The sequence below is a fragment of the Myotis davidii genome, unplaced genomic scaffold (assembly GCF_000327345.1).
Source record: "Myotis davidii unplaced genomic scaffold, ASM32734v1 scaffold88, whole genome shotgun sequence".
Classification (NCBI taxonomy): domain Eukaryota; kingdom Metazoa; phylum Chordata; class Mammalia; order Chiroptera; family Vespertilionidae; genus Myotis; species Myotis davidii.
This window is the reverse complement of record NW_006300377.1, coordinates 2,630,404-2,648,683: the sequence shown is the minus strand read 5'-3', so window position 1 is coordinate 2,648,683 and position 18,280 is coordinate 2,630,404. Positions and strand designations below refer to the sequence as shown.

The 18,280-nt window shown below is 48.3% G+C and overlaps 1 protein-coding gene across 3 annotated transcripts; it reads right to left on the bottom strand.

The window, feature by feature from the left end:
• Positions 1-1,262: 1,262 nt before the first annotated feature.
• On the bottom strand, positions 1,263-12,858 carry TRAPPC3 (trafficking protein particle complex 3). Of its 3 annotated transcripts, none has more exons than XM_006777299.1 (5): positions 12,682-12,856; positions 4,854-4,951; positions 4,502-4,601; positions 2,682-2,864; positions 1,263-1,991 (listed from the first exon to the last, which is right to left on the bottom strand). In XM_006777299.1, exons 1-5 carry the CDS (start codon positions 12,721-12,723, stop codon positions 1,872-1,874), a joined length of 543 nt encoding a protein of 180 aa, XP_006777362.1. In that variant the 5' UTR covers positions 12,724-12,856; the 3' UTR covers positions 1,263-1,871. The 3 variants fall into 3 exon arrangements, with proteins under 3 accessions (XP_006777362.1, XP_015428358.1, XP_006777363.1); XM_015572872.1 differs by lacking the exon at positions 12,682-12,856 and adding an exon at positions 12,397-12,480; XM_006777300.2 differs by lacking the exon at positions 1,263-1,991 and adding an exon at positions 1,998-2,401 and having other exon boundaries at positions 2,628-2,864; positions 12,682-12,858.
• Between the last annotated feature and the right edge of the window lie 5,422 nt (positions 12,859-18,280).

Genomic DNA, 18,280 nt, shown 5'->3' with positions numbered 1-18,280 from the left:
AGGGCGAGCACAGAAATCTTATTGACCATCTGTTCATTTCCAAACACTATAGAAGTATGCCACTCTTAAGAGCATGGGAATTTGGATTGAGGAATAAATAAGAAGGTAGATGTTTCTCTCTCATCGATGTTTCTAACTCTCTATCTCTCTCCCTTCCTCTCTGTAAAAAATCAATAAAAATATATTTTAAAAAAATAAAAATAAAAAATAAAAAAATATTAAAAATTTTTAAAGTGAGCTGGAAGAGGCAGGTCATGTGCAAACTGCCTCTCTTCCTGGTGTCCCAGACCCTGGTCCTAACCTACAACCAAGAACTCTTCAAGCACAATGCATCATTACCACGCCTCATCTCAGGCCTGTCTACTAACCTTCGGGAAGGCCCAGGGGCCCCGTTTCCCAGACCCCAACAACCTGAGTATCTGAACCTTAAGGCCCTAGAGCAGCCGTGGGCAAACTACGGCCCGCGGGCCGGATCCGGCCCGTTCGGCTGTTCTATCCGGCCCGCGGAGCCGAAAGAGCGGAGGGTTCTCTTGCCCTCCCCTCCGCTCCTTCACCAGCAGCAGTGTTAACATGTATTAGTTCACACCAACACTCCATCCATGCTTTTGTTCCGCCCCCGGTCCAGTTTAAGAACCCATTGTGGCCCTCGAGTCAAAAAGTTTGCCCACCCCTGCCCTAGATATTGACAAGAAAGGTGCTACCAAACAAGGCCTGACAACTCAGATCCCCCAAGCCCTTTGAAAGCTATCCTAGGCTCTGTAAGGCTAGGAGAGGAAGCCACAGGCCTGCTCTCCTCCTCCCACGCTGCTATCATTAAGAACGTGGGTTTTGGAGGTTGGCTGGGGCTTTGAACCCTATCATCTCCACTTACTAGCTGTCCGACCTTGAGCAACTTGTGGCCTCCCCTCTACAAATGGAATTACTGTGAACTAGATAATACATCAAGGGTTCATTGCAGTCTGACACACGGGAAGCACACAATAAATGGTACCCAACACCAGGGATTACATGGTCTTTTTAGGACAAAACCCTGAATTGGTGGCCAAGAGCCCAGGGTATGTCTGGGAGAACGGTCTGCTTCTATACTTTACTATAGGGTAAACCCAAACATGACTCTGAAGGGCCTGGTTTGCTCCCAGGTTTCCCAGGCTCTCTGGTCTATCAGGACCAGATAAAATCAAGGCAGGGCCAGGAACTCAGCTGGTCTCTTCGCCCACTGTAACAAAATTCCCAGGGCTGAGCAGGAAGAAAACAGGACAGGGTTGGGACTTCACTCAAGAATGTGTCTTTATTGCAGAATTTGTAAGAAAAAGGATGAACCCTCTGTAAAAAGAGGAGATGTTGCCTCCAAACAGCAGGGAGGAATGAGACCTGGGTGGCTTCCCAGAAGTCAGTGTTTCCAGCACGACGGGCTCCCCTCTCCTGGCGGCACTAGACGTGTCACACCATCGCTAGCAGCTCCCAGCCACCCCTCCCCACCTCTCCTCCCCGCCCCACAACCCTGGGTCCCCCACAGCCAGGTTCCAATGGCTTTCTGAAGGCCCAGGGATAGATGTGCCAGGCTTGCCTCTTAATGGGTGAAAGTGGGTTTTGCTTCAGGAATGTAAAATGGTTGAGCTCTTTCTAGTCCAACTAAGGATGACTACATCCACCCCTTTGAAGGGAAAGGGAGCAAAGGATTTCCCTCCCGAATGTACACACTTGTGGGGTAAATGGACTATATCACAGTCTAGCAGGAGAATGGAAACAAGGATAGAAGAATATATAACATCCGTGTTCAACAGTCACTGAGTTCTAGAGGGCAGAGGGAGCACTGAGGCTTTCTGATTCCAGCCAGTGCTCCTGCTGGCAGCCCTAAGTCCTGGGGACGGTCATTCCTCTCCAACTGGGAGATTGTCCTCAATCCGCCTGATGAACCTCATCCGGATTTCTGTCACGCCGTCTCCTTTCAGGATGTCCTGGACAAACTTGGCCTCCACAGCCATCTGGACCTGGGGACAGTGGGAAATGAAGGGTGACTGCCCAGCCACAGCCTCTGGGGAGCCTCTGGGGATGGGGCTATAACTGGCTCCTCCACAGCAGCCAAAACAGGGGGCTGGTTTCCACAGGACAAGACTGTCAATTCCAACGTTCTCCTGTAGAAGGCAGTGGCCCGGCCCATAAGGAGAGACTTAGCAAAGAATACACCGAGTGAGACTGTCACCAAATAAGCCACCTGGGAATGGATGCTCTGGGCTCTGGGTGCCGACAGCCCCGTCTCAGTCTAGCAGGGAGGATCGTCACCACGTAGAGACGTCCAGCGTGCACCCTACACTCAGCAGCATCACCCTCCCAGGCAGCGAAGTGCCAGGTGATCCAAAGGCCTTTCTTCGATCCCTCTCCCTCTTATTCATTCAAGCATTTTTTTAAAAATATATTTTATTGATTTTTTACAGAGAGGAAGGGAGAGGGATAGAGTTAGAAACATCGATGAGAAACATTGATCAGCTGCCTCCTGCACACTCCCCACTGGGGATGTGCCTGCAACCAAGGTACATGCCCTTAACCGGGATCGAACCTGGGACCCTTGAGTCCACAGGCCGACCCTCTATCCACTGAGCCAAACCGGTTAGGGCTCATTCAAGCATTTATCAGGCCCCTACCACATTCAGGTGTCCCAGAAGGTAAAGAGCTGTACTCACCATCTCCAAAGCTCCCCGCAACACCCCACATAAGAGATTGGAATAAATAAGGGATGAGTGGTTATCAGGAAGTTCTACAAAGTCCACCAACGGGTTATTTTCCAAAATGAGGGAGAATTCGTCACCAGCTGGGCTCCAATTGGTGATGCTTGGAGTGATGCCCAAGTACATCTTGAATGCCACCTGTCAGGGAACACACAAGAGCACCATGGGAAGAGCAGCAGGGGCTGCACATAGGAAGGTGATGGGCTGGCAAAGGGGAACTAAGTGACTCAGGAACAAAGCTGTGGCTCTGGAAGACACTGAAGCTTTAGGCATTCAGGGCAAAAAAGGCATCTGTGCACAATTCCATACTCCTCTCTTTCAAGGTATCATATAATCAGGCAACAACTTGCTGTCCACCTGCACTTTGTAGCGGAAGGAAGCACTGGCCTTCTAATTAGGATGCCTGGCCTGAACCAGCATCTGAGCGCACAGAGGCCCCAACCCACTGCCCTGTTCTGTGTCTGAGCCCTTCTTTTTGAATGGGAATACAGGTCACTGGGGCAGAATTACCCTGAAGAGCGCCTTCCCTCTATCTACCCTCCTAATCCCAAACCCTCACCAAACTCTCCACTGTCGACCCTCTCTTGGATTTGGGCAAGATAACTGACACTACAATGCTATAGGTGTTTTATCGTTTATTATTAATCCTAGAGACCTGGGTCTGGCCAGCATTGGGGCTGGGTCGGCAGGGGGGAGGAGCTGCGGGAGATCAGCTGGCCCCGCCCCCAATGGGGGGGACAATTGGGGATGGGGCCAGCTGGGGGGAGGGGCCAAGGGAGGTTGGAAGGGGCCGAAATGGCCGGTTGTCCATCATAGTGACCAGTTGTTCTGTCATTCAGGTCACCTGGCTTTTATATATATAGATATTATGTAATACTAATATTATTAATAGCAAACATTTACTATACGCACTACATTAAGTGCATTCATTTTTCCATTTACTCCTTACAACAACCCTGTGAGGGAGCTCTTATTTTCTTCATTTTAAAGATGAGGTAACTGGTAATTAAAGAGGTTAAAGTAAGTTACCTAAGAACTAATGAATATTGAAACCAAAATATGAAGCCAGGTGTGTCTACATTCTTTTTTAAAAAAAATATATTTGTATTGATTTCAGAGAGGAAGGGAAAGGGAGAGAGAGATAGAAACATCTATGATGAGAATCACTGATCGGCTGCCTCCTACATGCCCCCTGGGCATCCGCCCTGACTTGGAATCAAACCTTGACCTCCTGGCTCATAGGGTGATGTTCAACCCTTGAGCCACACCAGCCAAGCCAGGTGTGTCTGTTTTTTTTTTTTAAGTGATTTTTTACAGAGAGGAAGGGAGAGGGATAGAGAGTTAGAAACATCAATGAGAGAGGAACATCATCAATCAGCTGCCTCCTGCACACTCCCTGCCAGGGATGTGCCCGCAACCCAGGCACATGCCCTTGACCGGATCAAACCTGGGACCCTTCAGTCTGCAGGGTGACGCTCTATCCACTGAGCCAAACCGGCCAGGGCGGTATGTCTGTATTTTTAACTGCCATGCTACTCTGCTACATCTTCACAGCTGAGGCCTGGCTCTGATTTCAGTGGGGCTTTGATACACAGGGATCATCCCAACTACTCTTCCCTTTTCATAATCTGTGCTATTCCCAAGCCACCAGGAGGGTTTCTTTGGCCCAAACAGCTGCCTAGCTAATCTTTTGGAATGCTAAGGGTCTCTCTAAGGGAGACAAAGAGTGGTCAGCTGTGCCTCCCAAAGACAACCCTTCCACCCAGGATAATGACCTTGGCGATGACATCTGCAGTTTCCCGAAAGTCATGGCACTTCCCCACATTTGACCGTGCCAAGAAATCTTCAATCAGTCGAACTCCAATGTTATAGCCCCTGGGAAGGAAACAAGAGAACAGACTATATTAGAGAATCTGAGTGCTTTATATCTGTATAAAGGCTTATATCTGTATATAAGGTGGTAAAAGGAAAATGGAGGTAATTCCAAAACATCCCAGTAAATGAGCTCAGCGGAAGCCAAAATGTTGGTTATAAGAGTGACGACCCTGTTCTGAGCGCCAAAGGACCATGTACGTTCATGTTCTACGGGGCCCCATTCTTGCTGCTCCCACAGAGGAGCTCACTCACATTTTGTCCAGCTGCTTATTCACATCTTCGTCATTTTCATAGTCCTTGCATAGCTGGGTGACCAGAGCCCCATAGGTCAGGGTGAAGAGCTCAGAGCTCTAAAAGAGATTCAAAACGCAGTCAGGACACACAAAAGAGAAAGTTTGGTGAGAGTCTGGACGGGCCTCAATGCAACTGCCAGGATTCAAAGGACGGTCATTGTGTCTGGTGGGAGGGAACATCCTCCCCTAAGGAGGGGCCAAGGAATCTGGCTCCCCATGGTCAACGTGGCAGCCAGACCCACTATAAAACAGGCCGTAAGAGGCACTTTCCAACACACCGAGGTCGGCTTCTGCAAATCCAGAACCCCACTACAGCTACCAGCCCTAAGCTCCAGTCACCGGAATCCGGTGTGCGAGCAGTAGTCACTCCCTAGCTCCTGTGCAAGGCAAACCCAAGCAGACATTTACAAATTACCCTCTGTGGGTTGGCAAATGTGACCGAGGGACTCCCCACTCCCACGGCCCCACCCAGGAACAGCAGAGGACCCAAGGGGCCCTCTCCATGGGGAAGAAGGAAGTCTAAGATGAAGTCCATCACATGACGATAGCCCTCTTCTAAGGCATGGGAAAATAATGTTCCTCGTGACACACAGCCAGAATGTTTCCAGGAAAGGGGATAATTCTGAAAGGAACACACTCTGCTGTGTATCTGCACTGGTTTCTATTATAATCACAGTTAAAAACCACAGAAACTCTTTCTCAGATAAAGAATCCTGTCACCTTCCTACCAAGAAACAGAGAGATGTGGAAGGCAAAAAGAAGTGCAACAGGGGAGGGGCCAATGGGGGGAGAGAGGGGGACATCTGTAACACTTTCAACAATAAATTTAAAAATAAATAAATAAATAAATAAAAGAAGTACAAAACCAAAGACTAATAAAAGACAGAATGAAAGCAGCAAGTTGAGGGAAAGGCATTATCAGAATTAAACAAAGTGAGATGTTAACAGTATATTTGGACCAATGGATTCACACAGATACGAGGCTAAACAAATAAGACTGCCGCTCAACCGCTCCCTTCTGAAGGGAGGCTTGTCAAACTGGGAGTGGAGCATCGTTCTGTCTTTAAGTATTCTGGGGAATAAAGTCCAACTCAAGTTAAGACCCAGGCTCTCAGGACCCAGTGCTCCTCCCTCGTCCCCATGGCAAGAATAATATATGACGCCTTTTGCTTACATACTGTGTTCTATTTTTCACCACCTCATTTTCCACTCCACAATAACTCCGTAAAGCAGAGAGGGCAGGAATTAATCTCATTTTAGAGATGAGAAAACTGAGACTCAGAATGGTTAAGGACAAACAGCTCATTATTGACAAAAGTAATTTTGGAGGACAAAAACCAAGAGCTTCTAAACCAATGTTCATTCTATACACTGTCCCCCAAAACTGCAATGTTAATAACCCCCCTAAAACGAAACAAAACATTTAGCTGCACTAGGAAGTCAAAGAGCATCAGTTTCAGAACTAGGAAGTTCTTTGAACGCAACTAAAACAGCCAGATCAGGGTATCTCCAAGAGACCTTTTACCAACTATGGCAATTCAAGAGAAGCTATTGAGGAGGAGAATGATTTTTCTAGTCAGGTTAAGGTTTGGCACTAGAATGACTTGGGCATGAATGGATGGAGACAATCCAGCAGTAACCAGTCCATAGAATTGGCATCGCTGCATTAAGTCAAGAGAGCTTTCCTTCCATTATTAATGAGCCCTTGGACAGAAACTCCAAGAGCCTCAGCCCACCATGATGCCAAGTAACAAGCATATCATGATGTTATCAAGCTCCTTACAGATGCAACAGCCCCCAATTTACTGATGAGAAAAATCAAGGTCCTAGACAGACCAGTGCGTGGTCACAGAATCAACGTTCCTGGGATGTGGGAATGGGATCCCTGACCCAGGCTCTCTGCACCCTCTGATTGGCAGGTCTGTCTCCATCTCCCATTGTGAACCAAGCCTATTTGCAACATAAATATGTAACTTAAAGGTCTTCACACTTTACAGATAGGAATGGGGTTGTGGTATAGAAAAGAGTCATTCAGTGTTTACTATGTACCAGGCACTATGTAATTAGAGAGAGACAGATAATGAACCGAATAAATAAAATATATGGCTTGCCAGATAGTGATAAGTTCTGTGGAGGAAACCGAGCAAAAAAGGAGATTAGTGGGTATTTATGTTCCTGCCAATTTTATTTTATTTATTTTTTGTTCCTGTCAATTTTAAATAGGGTAGACAGAAAAGGCCTCATTAAAATGACATAAAAGAACAGGAGGAAGTAAGGACAAGCCATAAAGATAATATCCTGGTGAAAAGTCCTAGGGAAGTGTAAAGGCTTTCAGGTGAGAGTATGCTTGCCATGTCTGAGAAACAGGTAGGAGACTAGTGTGATGAGAGAGTGAACAGCCCTGGCTGGTGTGGCTCAGTTGGTTGGGCACTGGCTGTCCTGTGCACTTTAGGGTTGGCAGTTTGATTCCCAGTCAAGGCATTTGCCCAGGTTGCAGACTCTAGTAGGGGGCATGCAGGAGGCAGCCAATCGATGTTGCACTACCATATCAATGTCTCTCTCTCCCCCTCACCCTTCCTCTCTCTGAAAATCGGTATTTTTTTTTTTTTTTTAAGAAAGAAGTGAACAAAGAGAACTGTGGAGGAAATCAGAGAAATATAGAGGCATTTACAGTCTGAAGACCTGGGTTTTCAGTCCTGTGACCCTTGTAACAAAAGATTCCACGGGACCTTAAAGGTCAGCTATTCAACCAGTTCAATTTCTTCACTGATCATAAGCACCACATTCTCCCTCCCAACAGAAATATGAATCTCTTCTGCAACACTTCTACTTTACAATTGCTTTATGTTCAATAATAATGGTCATTAACATTTATAAAACGTTACTTATCCCCATTTTACAGGTAACAGGTTAAGTAACTAAGACTCAGTTTTCTTCTCTTTTTTTTGTTTTGTTAATCCTCACCCGAGGATATTTTTCCCATTAATTTTTTAATGGCAGCACTCAGAATTTCAGAGCGTGGAAGGGACGGAGGGAGAGGGGAAGAGAGAAAGAGACATTGATCAGTCATGTCCTGCAGGCACCCCGACCAGGGCCAGGGATGAACCTGCAACCCAAGTACGGGCCCTTAACTGGGAATTCAACCCACGACCCTTTGGTGCACAAGACCACGCTCCAACCAACTGAGCCACACTGGCCAGGGCTGAGATGCAGTCTTCTTATAGTTAAGCACTGTCTCATTACAACTTATGTGACCCTAATCCATTCCTTAATATCTCTGAATTTCAGGTTTTCCCATCTGTACAGTGACGACAATACTGTCTGCCCTTCATGGTTACTGTGAGATTCCAATAAGAGGCTTGCATAGTGCCCGGGGGCATAGTATGAACTCAAGTAGATATTAGATATTTTTAGTAGATATTTTTATTCTTAAACTGGTTCTCTGTAGTGTGGTGTCAGAGAGCACCCTGAATTTTAGGCTCAAAGAGGGAGATCTTGATCCACATAAAGAACTTTGTAGTGTCCTGACAGGTTTGGCTCAGTGGAGAGTGTCGGCCTGTGGACTGAAGGATCCCGGGTTCGATTCCGGTCAAGGGCATGTACCTTGGTTGCGGGCACATCCCCAGTAGGAGGTGTGCAGGAGGCAGCTGATCAATGTTTCTCTTTCATGGATGCTTCTAACTCTCTATCCCTCTCCCTTTCTCTCTGTAAAAAAAAAATCAATAAAATATATATATTTTTTAAAAAAGAACTTTGTAGCAATCAATAAGGCAAGTAGAAAGAATACTGGGTTGTAGCAGAAGACCTCCTTCTGGGTCTGAGCTTGCCACTTACTAGGTGTGAGACTTTATGTCAGTCACTTCATGAAACCTCAATCTCCTCACACAGAAACAGTAACAGGAGAATGTGTCATGCTAGTCACAGGGATGTTAGGAGGATCTAATGAGATAATGGACTTAAAGGTGCTTTCTTTGCAGACCAGCAAACCATAGGAGCAGTTTCACAGAGTCAGTGTGATCTCCAGGTACTTCAGGTACAACCTGAGCAGAGTAAGCTAAGCCAAGCCCTACACTCAGGTGAGCTCGGGCACTTGGTATTTTCAGAAGGTTTTTACTTAGCACCCCCCCCCCCCAAAAAAAACCACACCAAATCTCCTTTAAAGGGGCTGATTTTTGGAGCTAATGCTAAAAGAGTCACACTTACTATTTTTGTCAAGAGAAGTAATCTAGTGTGACTGCCCCCAGCAGCTGGAGAAGGAAGGTCAGTCGCAGGACGGAGTCCACCTCTCTCTTCCTCTCCAGACTCCTGTCATGGAGGTTCTGAGTGCTGCTGTTAAGTAGTAATTCACCTGAGTAGCTGGGGTTGGGTTACTAGCAACACAACACAAAAGAAGGGCAGGCCTGGTTGTCCACGGGATTCAAGAACCAAACACTATGCAGACACATGAAGGCTAATATCTTTACTAATAAAAATGCTAGCTGACATTTACTGAGTGTCAACTATTTTCTTCTTTTTTAAAAAAATACTTATTATTATTATTATTATTATTATTATTATTTTAGAGAGAGAGAGAGAGAGAAAAGGAGGGAGCAGAAGATAGAGAAACATAGATGTGAGAGTGAAACATGGGTCGGTTGCCTCCTGCATGCCCCCCACCAGGGATCAAGCCTGCAACCTGGGCCTGTGCCCTGACTCGGAACTGAACCATCCTGGGACAGGATGCAATATCTACCTCAATTAATACTCAGAACATCCTTATGATATAGATACTATTATTCCTTTTTAAAATTTATTTTCAAGCTGGTGAAACTGATATTTAGGACAATGAATAAACTTGCCCAAGGTCACACAATAAGTAAGCAGGGAACTCAGGACTCAATCCCAGACAGTACTATACTCCTACGTTGGTATTTTTCTGACTCTCTCATAGATAATGTGCCTCTCAAATTAAGGACTAGGACTGCATCTCTGCATTTCCCCCAACACCTAGCACAGAGCTTTCCATAAAGTTGGGACTCAAGAAAAGTTTGCTGGACAAATGGCTGTTTCTGTTCGCACAAACTAAAAGCAGAGCTCTAGTTACTTGGGCAAATTAAACCATGAAGTTTTGAAAGGTTTAAGTGGGAACACAGCAATTAGAAGACTGGTGATGGCAGCAGTTAGGGCTGACAGGGAAGACCTCTGCTGGAGGTGGGGATGCCCCAAGCAGAGAGGAAAGGAGCATGTGAAAACCAGGTGGCTACAAAGAGGATCATGTGACAAGCCCCAAGCAGGTACCAAGAGGAACTGAATGAGAGGACACACCACACCCTCCTGCCATTCATTCAATAAATACAGACGGCCTAGTGCCAGGCATCCTTCAGTTGCCGAGAATGGAGCAGTGAACAAAAATTCCTACTCTCACGGAGGTTATATATTCGTGGGGGGGACTGAAAATATACAACTAAATATATAATTTATAATGAAATATTTAATATTTAATATTTAAAGTAGACGGTGCTATAAAGAAAAACAGTGGAGTAACAGAACAGAGAACTAATCGTGTGATCAGGGAACGCCTCCCTGAGGAGGTGACATTTGAGTAATTGTGCATGAAGCAAGTTCCAAGCAGCAACAGCCGTTGCAAAAGCTTTGAGGCAGGAGTGTGCTGTAGCCCCTCCATAATTCCCTCACTTCAGAAAAGCTGAGCGAATACTGGGGTTGGAAGTGAAGACTGCAGGTTCCTACTGAACTCATATTAAAGATTTCAATATTGATTTCAGGTTCAAAAAAAAAAGTACAGCCCTAGCTGGTTTGGCTCAGTGGATAGAGCATGGGCCTGTGGACTGAAGGGTCCCAGGTTTGACTCCAGTGTGCAGGAATCAAAGGGGGTGTGCAGGAGGCAACCAATCGATGATTCTCTCTCATCATTGATGTTTCTCTCTCTCTCCCTCCCCCTCCTCTCTCTGAAATCAATAAAAATATATTTTTTTAAAGTACAAAACAAATGCAAGTTATGAAAACTAAGCAGGAAGACCTTTCATATCTGCTCATACATTAAGGAGGAGGAAACATTTACCATGCCCTCTGCAATTTACACTGAAATCTAATTTAATCCTAGGTGGGCATTATTGTCTCCATTTTTTAAAAAATATATTTTATTGATTTTTTTACAGAGAGGAAGGGAGAGGGATAGAGAGTTAGAAACATCAACCAGCTGCCTCCTGCACACCTCCCACTGGGGATGTGCCTGAAACCAAGGTACATGCCCTTGACCGGAATCGAACCTGGGACTTTTTAGTCCGCAGGCCGACACTCTATCCATTGAGCCAAACTGGTCAGGGCTATTGTCTCCATTTTATACATAAGGAAACTGAGGATCAATTGAGAAAGACAGAATTCCAACCAATGCTCACGCTTTTCTCCCTGCATGATAATTTCCTAGCAAAATATTCTCTTTTCACCCTAACCGGTTTGGCTCAGTGGATAGAGCGTCGGCCTGCGGACTGAAAAGTCCCAGGTTCGATTCAGGTCAAGGGCATGTACCTTGGTTGTGGGCACATCCTCAATAGGGGGTGTGCACGAGGCAGCTGGTTGATGTTTCTCTCGCACCCCAGGTATATGCCCTTGACCGGAATCGAACCCGGGACCCTACAGTCCGCAGGCCGACGCTCTATCCACTGAGCCAAACCGGCTTCGGCCTAAATAGGAATTCTTAACCTGTAATCCATGGAGTCTCTTCAAATGTAACTAAATGTCTGTGTATATGTTTTTCTATTTAATATTCCTGGGGAGAAGCTCCATGACAGGTATCATCAGCTTCTCAAAAGGGGTCCGATTGAGAAAAAAAGTTAAGTCCTCCTCAGGAGCAATAGGGTCTCCTGCAGCACATGCAAAGGTGCGAGGGAAGTTTAATCATCCCCTCTAGAGCTGAAGATAACAAAAGGCCCCTGACCTGCCCAGCAGGCAACCTGGAGTACACAGTTTTTGAGCTGGAAAACAAAGACAGCATGCGGAACCGGAGGAAGTAACAACATGCCAAAGAAAAGAAACACTTGTCAAGAAGTCCCCTTACTTTGGAGAAAAGTGTCATCTACCTTCCTTTCCAGGCCCAGGCCCCATCCTGGGCAAACCTTATGGGACTCTCTGGTGTCCCGCTGTTCCCAGGACAAGAAGAGAGCCTGCCCCTTCCGGAGGGACACCACCGAGCGCCACCTTGGCCCACCCGACTCCGCGGAACACAAAGCTCCTTTCCGACAAAAGCAGCCTCCGAGCATCTCACAGCGCCCAGGCAAGTGCGAGAGAGCACGGCCCCGTGGTCGGAAGCAGAGAGACAGGGGTTCAAATCCTGATTCTTCCTAGCTGTAAATGTGGGCGAGTTAGGTAACCTCTCTGAGCTGCAAGATGGCAATAACTGCTTCCATCTGAGGGGATTACTTCGCGGATTAAGTGAGATGATACACGGAAAGTGGCTGGCCCAGGGCCTAACACACAGGGTAATAGGTGCCCACGACTGTTCTTACCGTCGCTGCTGTTGGCCTAGCGCACAGCTGCTCTGCTGCTCGCAGGCGGGGGGATGGGGGAGCTCTCTGAGCCACTCCAGCGGCCCTCCAACCGGCCCCGGGCCCGGGACGCCCCCGAGGGACGCACCCCTCTCAGCCCACCAACCTGCGCCTCCTGCCTCCAGAGGAACCACCTCCTCCCGGAGCTCAAAGGAGGACACTTTCCCAACTGCGCTCCACGCCGGACCCCTTCCCCAGAACGCCTCTATTCTGCCCCGCCCGCCGAAGTCACACGCTCCAAGTTACCATTTTCTTGCTCTCAGTGCCACGGTTCGCCTGCCTCGACATGGTGCCGGAAGCCCCAACCCACCTCGCCACAGGCCCACTCAGCGACCCCTTCTAACAAGGTTCAACCCAGCCGCGGCCCCTCAGCCTTCCGGACTGACAGGCACCGACTCACCGCGCCTGCGCGGCCTGCCGCGAGGCACCACGGGACTCGTGGTCCGGCCGACGAGGGTAACTGACCCCTCCCGCCCCAAAACGTCGGACTACAACACCCAACAGCCCCGCTGGCAGCACCGCCCCTTTAGTTCAGCTGGACTACAACTCCCAGAGTACTCCGCGCGCGGTTAGTTTGCAGAGCCTGTCTTCCCCTAGGCTGCATACAGGCCACTGGGTGGCGTCCGCACCTTACGGTAATTCTGTATCAACCACATACTTCCCCACTCCTCCCCACACCCCAGCCCCCACTCAGAAATGCTCCGCAAATTCCTCTCTCGCCGGGTTTGGTCTCGCGTACGGAAAGTCCCTTTTTTCAACTTGCTTCTTATGCTGTTGCTGCAATTCAGAGCTAGAAGATCCCAGGATGTCCCAAAAAACTAGCAGTGGCTCACATGCAAATCTCTCTCCTTCACTACAAAAATATTTAACAAACTGCCATCTGTCCCCAAACTCCAAACGCAGCCAGCATCTGCATCCTACCACCTGTACCCTGTGATGGACTATCCGGTGTATTCCATAAAGTTCAGGTCACATTCTTCTGGCTCCCTCCCTAGAACAACTGCCTGGCTTCCAGAAGAGATCATCAGTGTTGGTGGCAAGCCACTGTGGGTTATGATTCCAGTTTTGCCATTTTAGGCAAGTTACTGGATCTCTCTCAGTCATGAAGACTGGTGAGCGGCGTATACAGAGCACGGGGACACAAAGTGTGTATTCCCTTTCTTCTCGCCGCTCTCAAAATAAATAAATAAATAGCTCAAGGAACAGGTCCCAGAAACACCAGGGGAATGTGTTGGCCACACCCGCATCCATCACCAAGGGGAAGTCCTACTGTCCCTGACCAGAGCTCTTTGGTTTGAGCTCCAACAATTCCTCCCTGGCTGGTCATTTCTGAGGGGCATGGCTGGAGTAGCTGAGCACCCTCTCCTCATGTCGGCCTGACTCTGCAGAAGCAGCATTCTAGCCCCCAACCTTCATCATCACAACCAGCCTGTTCAGACTTGAGCCACCCAGGCTGGGGGAGACTGGTGGGCTCAGCTGCTCAGGCTGAAAGCTAGTGCCCAGGACTCCCCTGTCTCCCCTCAGGGTGCAGGCCAGATTATTATGTTACCCTGCTCCCTGTGGCACAGACATTCTGGGGCCTCCCGAGAGGCAGTGCCCCACAACTCTCCCTCCTGTGTCAGTGCCTAGGGGAGAGGACCAAGGGCTGAGGGTTTTGGGAAGGAACATGGGGGCTAGGGGTAGGCAAAGCAGGGGTCAGCGATCCCCAGAGGCTAGCACAGCCAGAGAAGAGCATCCCGAATTCCCAGGAGAGAGGACAGCTGAGGTGAAAGCTGCAGTTGGCTGGCCTGCCTGTTGGTCTGGGCTCCTCCCTGCCGGCTGCCTTTGGCTGCCCACAGAAACCTGAGTCACAGTCACGGACAGCCACCCGCCCCACCCCACCCAGCCTGCTGTCAAGCAGGGAGGTTCTGGAGAGACTGGAAGTGGAGCCTCTCTCCTTGCCTATCTTTCAACCTCTGAGATTCTTCCTCTCGGCCTGTGAAACCTTTTATTTTATTTATTATGTGTGTGTGATTCCTCCTCTTGGCGTCTTTTTTGGGGGGGGACTTTTCAAAAATGTCATCAATCTTAAATTAAGGGAGGGGCAGGGTCCATCTCAGGCTGATCTATAGGGTCTCCTCCTGGCTTACGTGAGAATTTAAAGGCTCCTTATAAGCTCGGGCCGGGTAGCTCAGCTGGTTAGAGCATCATCCCCATACACTACGGTTGCAGTTCGACACCACCCGCACCATCCCACCCTCCCCACCACAGTCAGGGCACATACAAGAATCAACCAATGAATGCATAAATGAGTGGAACAGCAAACTGATGTTTTTCTTTCTCCCCCTTCCTCTTTCTCTCTCTAAAATCGATTTTAAAAATTAAAACTTAATAAGTAAAGGCTCCTTAGCCACTCCAAGGGCTCTCAGTGCCACTTCCATCATTTTCCTGAATCCCAATTCCTCCCACCACCCCTCAGGGCCAGGATTTAGGAACATTTTCCCCGAATCCCAATTCCTCCCCACCCTCATCTCCTTCTCCCTGGAAAAGAACACAGCAAGGGCAACTTCCCATCGCTAGCAAGGCCTTTAGACAAAGACCTCTTCCCAGGAACCCAAAGGGTTGAACCTAATTAGTCTTGGATCTGAGTTTCTGCCCCTCCCATCCCTCTCTGTTCTTCTGCATCCCAAGAGCGGGAGAGAGGGAGGCCTATTGCAGATGATATCACCAACATCCTCGAGGACACTCTCCACCCCCAGCGCCAGGGCGTGGGCCCTCGAGGCTATGGCTCCCCAGGAAAGCAGTCTGGGTTAGACCCCCCTCATGCAGTAGTACCTTGCGGGTGGGGTAGGAGAATCTGGTGACTGTTCTTCCCTGCTGTCCCCACCCCAACATGAGGCCCCTCCCACTTCCTACTTTGTGGGTGTGAAGGCAGCCTCCAGGGCCTTGGTCCTGATTCATAGCTCAGTGTCAAATCCAGTGATTTCCTTCCCCGCTCCATCAGGCTCATCATGGACCCTGCCTCACCAAGAGGTGGTATAAACTCCTGCCCTCCTGTAACAGGATCAGAAAGGGGACATATTTCTGATCCCCATTCAAGAACTATCCCGGAGCCCAGGCTGTGGGGAGGCTAACAGCTCATTCATGCCTGTTTCTGTACAGTGGACGAGCCCTGGGCGGTAGGAGAGGCCACACAGTTCCCTGCCCTCATCTAAGAAGTCAGGGCAGCCTGTTCGAGGCTTAGCTTTGGGTGTTGCCAGTGCCCCATCTCCAGGATGTTTAATATTTGGGGGGCAAATGGGGGTCCTCAGGCACTGTCACTCAGCCCAAACTCAGAGAGAGACACCACTCTAAACCTTCTCAGTGGCCAAGGCCTGGGATCTGCCAGGGATCCTGGTCAGTTAGGGGGAGAATGAAGAGAAGTCCACTCCATCTATGTTTTCTGACGACAGCAATCTCAGGACACGTACTTTCCAGGCTCCATCCTCCCAGTACTCAGTGTGCACCCCTCAGCATGCAGGAAGCTGCATCACTAGCATCTTGTGAGGGGGCTCAGGTGCCCACACCCTCAATCTAGGGAAGGGTTCCTTCCCCTTGGCACCATTGATGTTTTAAGGCCTGATGATTCTTTGTTCTGGGAAGTCCTATGCATTGTATGATGTTAAGTGGCATCCCTCGCATCTTAGCACAGGATTTCAGTAACACTCCCCCTGTGACAACCAAAAGTGCATCTAAACCAGGCTTGTGAGCCACATGTGGCTCTTTGGCCCCTTGAGTGTGGCTGTTCCACAAAATACCACGTGTGGGCGCACACATACAGTGCGATTGAAATTTCGTGGTATTTTGTGGAAGAGCCACACTCAAGGGGCCAAAGAGCCACATGTGGCTCTCGAGCCACAGTTTGCCGACCACTGCCCTAGGGGGATAAATTGCCTCTGGTTGAGAATCACTGATGGAGTCTAATACCATACACTGTCTCTGCAGTGAGCTCTGCAAAGTCAATCTCAGATCATTAGACACAACAGAGGATTTCCAGCTCTATAGCACTGCTTATCCTTCTCCTGAAGAATCTCCATGATCTACATCACGTAGATCAAGCATGTCAAACTCGTGGCCCAAAACGAATATTTTTGTGGCCCAGTCAATATAACGGTATGTAAGAAACATTTTAATAAAAATTAATATTTTTTTCTTGAACATTAACTTACAAGCCACTGAATAACTGGTCAAAATTAATAAGTGTAATGCAAGTAACCTTCTTTTTCTTGATCTCTGAAAGCGAAATATTTCCTGTTGCACACACCAAACAAGTCAGTCCAAGACTAATGACGTGGCAATCGGCTGCTAAAAAAATCGCTGCTAGTATTAGTGGAGAGAAATGGTGTGCCTGCGTGTAAGGCGCGTAAAGGAAATGAATGCAACGTGATTATAATAATCAGTCATTAGCGAACATTGTAGTTCATTATTAATTGTTATGTATTATGTATAACAGAATATTGTAAAAATTAAGTTATAAAATTTTTATTAAAATGTTTCTTACATACCGTTATATTGACTGGGCCACAAAAATATTCGTTTTGGGCCACGAGTTTGACATGCTTAATGTAGATTGTAATGTCAAGCTCATTCATGCCTGTTTCTGTACATTCAAATCCATCCCTGGCCTATCTTTTCATTTTTAGCTACCATTTCCCCTTCACTATTCCTGAGCATAGCCAATGAGGGTATCTCACTACCCCCACCTACTAGTATATGCCTTTATCCTTGCAGTCAGCTCAAGATCAGAGGTGGGGGTGGGGAAAGATCCATCCAAGAGGGCTCTCCCCCTCTTGGATTCCATTCATGAATTCTCCTGAGTCTAGTTCACTGCTTGGCTCAGGGTGGGCCTGTCACCTGTGGAAGATGCAGGCCTTGAGGCCTCTCTGACCTCACGAAGGACAGTCCTCATCCCCGCTGTCCACGTGGTCCCCTCACCCTCACCCTGCAGATGGAGTAACTAACAACAAAGATGGGGAATCTGCTCATCATAATTTGCTTTCACCTTTGAAACCCCATCATCATCATCATCGTCGTCGTCGTGCTGATTTATTAAGCGTTTTCTATATGCCAGGCTCTATGCTAAGAACTTCATCTGTGTTAGAGTCTTTAACCTTATAACCACCCCATGATACCTCATGATACCATTATTTTCCTGACTTTATAGGTGAGCACACTGGGTTTCAGAAACCTTAAGACACTAGCTTAAGGTTACAAGCTTCATCCGCAGGCCTTCTATCATCTCCTAATGATTTGGGGCTGGAGGGGGAACTATTCCTTCTGCATCCCCTCCCCAGAGGGTTCAGGTCCCCAACTACCACTCTTAGGTTGCCCGGGACCCAGACCCCTTTGTTCTCCACCCTCCCCCTTGAAATGGCTGCTCTCTGGAGATGCTCAAAGGAAGGAGACATTGAGGAGAAAGAGGGACAGGAGGACAACAACTCACGGGGCCTACTCTCTAGACAATGGAGAACTGGAGAACTGACCTTCTAGAGGTCAGGACAAAGGGCAGGGCTGGGGTGGGCAGGCCCCGTTGCACCTCCTCCTTCCTCTGTCAATCTCTGCAGCAGCACCTCATCGATCCACCTTCCCAGCAAGCTCCCTGTCTGCCCAGGCTGCAGCCCGACTTGGCTGGAGGCCCCACCTCAGCTGGCACTAACAGGAATTGGGGGACCCACTTTGGAGGACTAGGAAGCAGGGTTCCTTGGTGGAGGGGAGTCAGAAGGGGTCCAGTCCTTCAACAGGCCACAGGGGGGGAAAATCCGAGGAGATTCAGGGGTCTGATGGGGGTGGGGAGGTTCTGGGCCAGGACCACCCAGTTTGGAGCTGG

Coding starts and splice junctions, on each gene's coding strand:
- TRAPPC3 (XM_006777299.1), bottom strand. CDS start 12,723: ATGTCGAGGCAGGCGAACCGTGGCACTGAGAGCAAGAAAATG. Junction 4,952..12,681: donor GCACTGAGAGCAAGAAAATG/GTAACTTGGAGC, acceptor AATCTCTTTTAG/AGCTCTGAGCTCTTCACCCT. Junction 4,602..4,853: donor AATAAGCAGCTGGACAAAAT/GTGAGTGAGCTC, acceptor TTTCCTTCCCAG/GGGCTATAACATTGGAGTTC.